The 7,379-nt window shown below is 52.0% G+C and overlaps 2 protein-coding genes across 3 annotated transcripts; one reads left to right on the top strand and one right to left on the bottom strand.

Moving 5' to 3' along the window:
- The first annotated feature begins 505 nt into the window (after positions 1-505).
- LOC125537417 (probable receptor-like protein kinase At1g30570) lies at positions 506-4,014 on the top strand. Its single transcript, XM_048700731.1, has 2 exons — positions 506-900; positions 1,056-4,014. The coding sequence occupies exon 2, from the start codon at positions 1,160-1,162 to the stop codon at positions 3,701-3,703; it is 2,544 nt and encodes an 847-aa protein (XP_048556688.1). The 5' UTR covers positions 506-900; positions 1,056-1,159; the 3' UTR covers positions 3,704-4,014.
- A 134-nt stretch (positions 4,015-4,148) lies between these two features.
- LOC125537419 (photosystem II 10 kDa polypeptide, chloroplastic-like) lies at positions 4,149-5,327 on the bottom strand. 2 transcript variants are annotated; one of them, XM_048700733.1, is made up of 5 exons: positions 5,242-5,327; positions 5,025-5,083; positions 4,805-4,860; positions 4,509-4,561; positions 4,149-4,406 (listed from the first exon to the last, which is right to left on the bottom strand). In XM_048700733.1, the coding sequence occupies exons 1-5, from the start codon at positions 5,282-5,284 to the stop codon at positions 4,312-4,314; spliced, it is 306 nt and encodes a 101-aa protein (XP_048556690.1). In that variant the 5' UTR covers positions 5,285-5,327; the 3' UTR covers positions 4,149-4,311. The 2 variants fall into 2 exon arrangements, with proteins under 2 accessions (XP_048556690.1, XP_048556689.1); XM_048700732.1 differs by having other exon boundaries at positions 4,149-4,561.
- Positions 5,328-7,379: the final 2,052 nt, after the last annotated feature.

Consider the following 7,379-nt stretch of genomic DNA (forward strand, 5'->3'; position numbering starts at 1 on the left):
GCGATGGAGGAGCGCCATGGGCCATCGCAAGGGGGCGCGAGGCCAGGAACGGCGACCCAAGGGCCGGCGCAACGACGGCGGAGGCGGCGACGGAGGTCGGCACAACGACGGCGGCGGCGGCGGCAGTAGAGGCAGCGGAAGCCATCTTAACATAAACCGATACCATGTAAAACATAATATGTTGGGAACTGCTCGACACCCTACACGGGGTATGGCTCTCTCATTATATAGAGGTACCCACGGGGTACAATACAATGTTACAATATATGTGTACAAAGGCTACATATATACAGTCTAACAGGGAAAACAGTTTGTAGTCTAACAGGGAAAGCAGTTTGTTTGTGCAAAGTAGAGAGAAAAAAGGTGATCAACAGCCAAGAGACGGTGCAGAATGGCAGTGCCCAGTGGTACTGGTATGGGTCCCAGCTAGCCAGTGCATTGCATCATCCAGCTAATAAATAACATCAGCTTTGTTTTGGTGAGCTCAGTTTCAAAAATAGCCCCACAGGTCATGTGGGAGCTAGCCGAATCCACACAAGAATCGCAATCCCCACCTCCTCCTGAGAGCAGATAGATACCTCTCCCTGTCCGTGTCTCCTCTCCAGGTCCAGGACAGGATTAATCAATGAATCAATCAGCTGCAGGCCTGCGCCTGATTTCCCAATTATACTACTAGTTCTATTAGCGGCAACCGTTTGGTTTGGTTTGGGGCCTCTTCCCTCCCTCCCAAGCTAGCTTAGCTTAAACAGAAGAGGACGGCTTGCCATTTGTTGCTCTCTGTCTGTCTCTCTCGGCTTGGAGCTTTCTTTCTTCTTCCGGCGCTAGCTGCTCTTGATTTGCTTTGCTGGGGGAGAGAGAGAGAGCGCTCTCCAGATCGAGCAACAACCCACGACTCCTCAGGTCAGTGGAACCTTTCTTTCTTTCTCGCCTTCCGGTTCCTGAGTCGCGTTCTTGTTCTTGTTCTTGTTCTCTTACGCTTAATCTCTGGCCATCCGTAGCCTTATCATCACTCTAGGTTAATTACTTACCAATGCGGTTCTGCTTGGCTCTCGCAGGTTGCAATTTCTCGACGGACGAGCAAAAAAATAAAATAAAAAACTGGTGACCCGAGTAGCGAGTAGGGTTTATCCGCTCCAAATTGCGGCGGCGGAGGGTCGTGATGAATTCCTCCGCCAATTTCCTGTCGATCCTGGTGCTGCTGGTGTTCTTGGCCGCGGGGAATGCGCGAGCGCAGCCCCAGCCGATCCTCATCAACTGCGCCTCGGATTCCACCACCAGCGTCGACGCCAGGACATGGATTGGGGATTCTTCCCCTTCCAACAACTTCACGCTCAGCTTCCCCGGAGCCATCGCCTCGGCGGCTCCGGCTCCGGCTCCGGCTCCGGGAGTTGATGGAGAACAAGACCCGTACGGAGATTTGTACAAGACCGCCCGTGTCTTCAACGCCTCCTCCAGCTACAGGCTCGCCGTCGCCCCCGGGAGCTACTTCCTCCGCCTCCATTTCAGCCAGCAGTTCGCCAATCTCGGCGCCCAGGAGCCCATCTTCAGTGTCGCGGCAAATGGCCTGAGGCTGCTCTCCAAGTTCAGTGTCCACGGGGAGATTTCTTGGAGGGATTCCCAGATCAACTCAACCAGCAGCGTCATCGTCAAGGAGTACCTTCTCAATGTCACTTCTGGTAAACTGGGCATTGAGTTCACCCCCGATGAAGGGTCCTTCGCCTTCATCAATGCCATGGAGGTTCTCCCTGTGTCTGGCACCTCAATTTTTGATTCAGTCAACAAGGTGGATGCTCATGGGTTGAAAGGCCCTTTTAGCCTCGACGGCGGCGGGATCGAGACCATGTACAGGCTGTGTGTGGGATGCAGAGATGTACTGACGAGGAAAGAGGATCCAGGATTGTGGAGGAGGTGGGATAAAGATGACCATTTCATATTCTCTCTGAACGCCGCGAATTCCATCTTCAACTCTTCCAACATAAGTTATGTGTCTGCTGATGATCCCACGGTAGCCCCTTTGAGGCTCTATCAGAGTGCAAGGGTGCCAACAGAGAGTTCGGTCTTGGGAAAGAAGTTCAATGTCTCATGGAGCTTTAACATTGACCCTGGCTTTGATTACTTGGTCCGGCTGCATTTCTGCGAGCTGCAGTATGACAAGGCCGAGCAACGCAAGTTCAAGATTTACATAAACAACAAGACCGCTGCAGAGGGCTATGATGTGCTTGCCAGAGCTGGGGGCAAGAACAAGGCCTTTTATGAAGACTTCCTTGATGCTGCCTCACCGCAGATGGACACTCTTTGGGTTCAGCTGGGGTCTGAGTCTTCAGCAGGTTCCGCGGCTGCTGATGCTCTTCTCAATGGCATGGAGATCTTTAAGGTCAGCCGGGAAGGAAATCTTGCCCATCCAACCGTCAGGATTGGAGGCTTCAGTGGTGGCGCAAGCAAACCAAAACGGAGCCCCAAGTGGGTGCTAATTGGTGCTGCTTCCGGTCTGATAATTTTTATCGCAATTGCTGCTGCTCTTTATTTATGTTTCAATCTGCGACGGAAGAAAAATAGTTCAGCCAGCAAAGCCAAGGACAATCCCCATGGTGCTGCACATACCCGTTCTCCAACTCTTCTCACGGCTGGGGCATTTGGGAGCAAAAGGATGGGCAGGCGGTTCACCATTGCAGAAATCAGAACAGCCACCGTGAACTTTGATGAGTCCTTGGTGATTGGGGTTGGAGGCTTTGGCAAGGTCTACAGGGGTATAATGGAGGATGGCACTCGGGTGGCAATTAAGAGGGGTTACACAGATTCTCACCAGGGTCAGGGTGTGAAGGAATTCGAAACTGAGATCGAGATGCTCTCAAGGTTGCGGCACCGGCACCTTGTGCCCTTGATTGGCTATTGTGATGAGCAAAACGAGATGGTCTTAGTTTATGAGCACATGGCAAATGGCACATTAAGGAGCCATCTTTATGGAAGTGACCTTCCTGCTCTTACATGGAAGCAAAGGCTCGAAATATGTATCGGCGCAGCACGAGGGCTTCACTACCTTCACACTGGGCTTGACAGAGGTATAATCCACAGGGACGTCAAGACTACCAACATTTTGTTAGACAACAACCTTGTTGCCAAGATGGCAGATTTTGGCATCTCAAAAGATGGTCCAGCTTTAGATCATACTCATGTTAGTACTGCTGTCAAAGGGAGTTTTGGTTACCTCGATCCAGAGTACTATAGGAGACAGCAGTTAACGCCAAGTTCAGATGTGTACTCTTTTGGTGTCGTGCTGTTTGAAGTGCTGTGTGCTCGACCAGTCATAAATCCAACCCTGCCAAGAGACCAGATAAACCTTGCTGACTGGGCTCTCAACAGGCAAAGGCACAAGTTACTTGAGACCATAATCGACCTTCGATTGGATGGAAATTACACACTGGAGTCCATCAGAACATTCAGCGAGATAGCAGAAAAATGCCTTGCAGATGAGGGGGTGAACCGGCCTTCGATGGGCGAAGTCCTCTGGCACCTAGAGAGTGCTTTGCAGTTGGAACAAGGTCATCTGCAAAGCACAAATGGTGATGGTTGTTCAGACCCTCAACTGAAGCCTTCTGATGTACCTACCCATGTGGCGTGCATCAAAGAAGTTGAGCAATCCACTCGTCCAGGCTCCCACGATTCAGATGGGCAAGTTGTCGATGTCAAGATTGAGGTGCCATGATACAGAAGGGCTTTTGAAGTTTCAAGCAAAATGAATAGGGTGGGTGTCCAGCTAACAACATGCTTAGGTGCATGTCACTTGTAGTACTGTAACGCCATATGTCGAGGTCCCTACAATATAATGAAATTCTTTTGGTACAGTAGAGCAAAAATATTTCTGTTTTGCTAGTGCAAAAAATGGTTTATGATGTTGATTTGATTGATTCTTGTAACACGCTGGAACCAAATGCTATGCAGAGCATTAGCGGGTACGTGCTAAGAGAAAACAAATTGAACAATTTCCTTATGAGCTGTCCCATATTTCAGTTGTGTCATGTTCAGCTATTTTGTTCAAGTCAGACTCTGTGCACTCATATCCACTGCCTTGTTAGCTGAAGGCATAGCATTTTGCTGATTATTTAGTCTTGATTACATCAATTGCACAACATATAAGACCATTATTTGCATATTGGAAACTTATCGCTTTTGGTAATTAAGTATAGTATAAGGAGATCCTTGCATGGTCCATAATCCTTGCATGGTACACAATTGCACAACATATAGTCCGAATATCTACCTAGATGATGTAAATCCTTGCATGGTACATAATCTGGTTTGCTATACCAGGCTTCAAGAAGCCAAATCACTAGTATTGTAAACAAGCAGAGCACCACCCAGCAGAATTCCAGCAAGAGTAACCACCCAGAGCAACAACCCTGTCTTTCCTGCATAAACCAAGGCATGAATGTTATTTCTTTCCCAAAGAAAAGAGTCAACTGAAGCGAGAGCTTTAAGATCATTGTTTCCGGATACTTGTGTGTGCTTACCTCCCGCATAGTAGTCACCACTTGGAGACCATTCTTCTGGGTTATATATTGGGCTACAATAAAGACATCACAAATATCATATATGCAATGAAAACTGAGGGCAGTAGATGAATTCTGAATGCTATTATTTTCACTGTTTCATCCTGCCAGTGCTGTAGCTGGGCATTTTCTTGAAAATTTTATCATCTACTCCGTCCGTCCCATAATGTAAGACGTTTTTATGGGACGGAGGGAGTAATTTCTAAACAGTAAAGCCTGCTTTTATATTTATTTTTATATTGGGGTGAATGTTCTACCTGTACCCATCAACATTTGCTCCATACTTGCTGGCAAACTGGTAGACGCCCTTCCCCTGATAAAAATGTGCAATATTAAGTGATGAATAATGATACTTATTACTACCTCCGATCCATAATAAGTGTCGCGGTTTTGAACTAACCCCAGTTCAAAACTGCGACCCTTATTTTGGATCGGAGGGAGTAGAAAGAAAACACATTCTTCGGCCTGAAAACTAACCTTGGCTGGCCTTCCAGATGCATCAACACCATCTTTCAATTCCAATCCTCCCCCGGGCCCTAGATGTTAAGAAAGCACAATTTAATAGCTTTTGTAGGATATACTCAGCTATATTGATAAACAAAAAATATGCTATCCAATAGGTTAGTAATAGTTCCTTTTTATTCCTTGAAGAAATTCAGTATGACAGAAGGTGAATTTTATAGCATGTACTGACCGAAAGGCTGAGAACTCTGAACTTTCTTTGCCTTTTTGGACATTACTCTGAAAGATGATGATCGTGCTTGTTGGAAGGGAGAGAGGGATTGGTGAAATAATTCGATGTATTGCTTGAGCCTCATGGGCATATATATAGGAGTACATGATCATCTTGGAGTACAAGGCAAGATAGAATAATATCCTACGCTATCCTAGCTTTCCTAATAATCACGATACTCAACATCCCCCCACAGTCACAACGGTAGCGACGCAGACGGTGAGACTGGAGAAGAATCCGAAGGCAAGCCGACGGACACCCCCCCACAGTCGTAACGGCCGACGCATCGCGGAGTCATGGCTGGAGTGGAAACCAACGAGGTTGCTCAAGCAGGCGGTAGCCCTTTGTGCCGTTTGTCGATGTAGCCGAGAGCCGAGGGTGGTGTAGCCGTGGTCGAGGTAGCCGCGCGTAGAATGTCGTGGTCGATGTCGAGTCGGGGAGCCGGTGTCGAGGATGTCACCGTGGAGCCGCGGGCGCAAGAGCGCGCCGAGTTAGCATGGGCGCAGTGGTGTCGAAGTAGTGGTGCACCGGGAAGAAGACGTTATTGACGACGCGTCGCGGCGGGTTTGCCAAGCCCGGGGACACATCGTAGACGAAGGCATGCACCGGTGTTGCCAGCACCGGGCATGCATAGACGGACGAAGACGAAGTTGATGAAGCGCCACACCAGGCTTGCCAGGCCCGGGGAAACATCATGGACGAAGGCACGCATCGGTGTTGCCAGCACTGGGCATGCATAGACGAGGACCTGCACAAGTTGTACGCCATGTCGGAGGAGTCGGAGAGGCCAGCAAAGAAGGACTCGACGACGGTTGCGGCGTCAATCAGCGCGGAGCCGATGTCGCCTGCGGTTGTCGGAGTAGACGAAGTGGTCGGGGTAGATGACGGCGACGCTGGCGACGGGCCGGTGCTGGACGAAGACGAAGGAGGTGGACGGGCGGCGGCGGCTACATGGGTAGCGGCGGAGGCCAAAGAAGAGCGGCGGCGGCGGCCTGATGGCGGCGGCGGCCTGATGGCGGCGGCGGCTAGGTTAGGAGCGCGGTGGCGATGCTCGAATTAGGCGAAGAACCCGACAGCATGACGAAGCCGGCGCGGACAGTGGAGTTCCCGCGCCAAGGGAAGTGGCGCGACGCATACCACAGGAAGTCAACGCGCGTGGACGACGAAGTGGACCGTGGGCCGCCGCGCTACGGCCCGAAGGGGCGACGCAGCGGCGGCGGGCAGGTCGGGGTGACGGTGGGAAGACCTCGGGGCGGCGGCAGGGACCGCGGGCCGCGGCACGACAGCCCGAAGGGGCGGCGCGGCGGAGGAGCGCGGGTCGGTGCAACCGCGGGGACAGCCTCTAGACGGCGGCGTGGACCGCGTGCCACGCTCGCTAGGGCCCGACGGGGCGACGCAGTGGCGGCGCGAGGATCGGTGCCGCCACGGGGACGACCTGGAGCGGACGGCCTCTGGCCTCGCGGAGTACAAGGCAAGGTAGAATAATATCCTACGCTATCCTAGCTTTCCTAATAATCACGATACTCAACATACCCCCCCCCCCCCGCAGTCACAACGGTAGCGACGCAGACGGTGAGACTGGAGAAGAATCCGAAGGCAAGCCGACGGACACCCTCCCACGGTCGTAACGGTCGACGCATCACGAAGTCGTGGCTGGAGTGGAAACCAACGAGGTTGCTCAAGCAGGCGGTAGCCCTTTGTACCGTTTGTCGATGTAGCCGAGAGCCGAGGGTGGTGTAGCCGTGGTCGAGGTAGCCGCGCGTAGAATGTCGTGGTCGATGTCGAGTCGGGGAGCCAGTGTCGAGGATGTCACCGTGGATCCGCGGGCGCAAGAGCGCGCCGAGTTAGCGTGGGCGCAGTGGTGTCGAAGTAGTGGTGCGCCGGGAAGAAGACGTTGTTGACGACGCGTCGCGGCGGGTTTGCCAAGCCCGGGGACACATCGTAGACGAAGGCACGCACCGGTGTTGCCAGCACCGGGATGCGTAGACGGACGAAGACGAAGTTGACGAAGCGCCACACCAGGCTTGCCAGGCCCGGGGAAACATCATGGACGAAGGCACGCATCGGTGTTGCCAGCACCGGGCATGCATAGACGAGGA

The sequence above is a fragment of the Triticum urartu genome, chromosome 2, assembly GCF_003073215.2.
Source record: "Triticum urartu cultivar G1812 chromosome 2, Tu2.1, whole genome shotgun sequence".
NCBI lineage: Eukaryota > Viridiplantae > Streptophyta > Magnoliopsida > Poales > Poaceae > Triticum > Triticum urartu.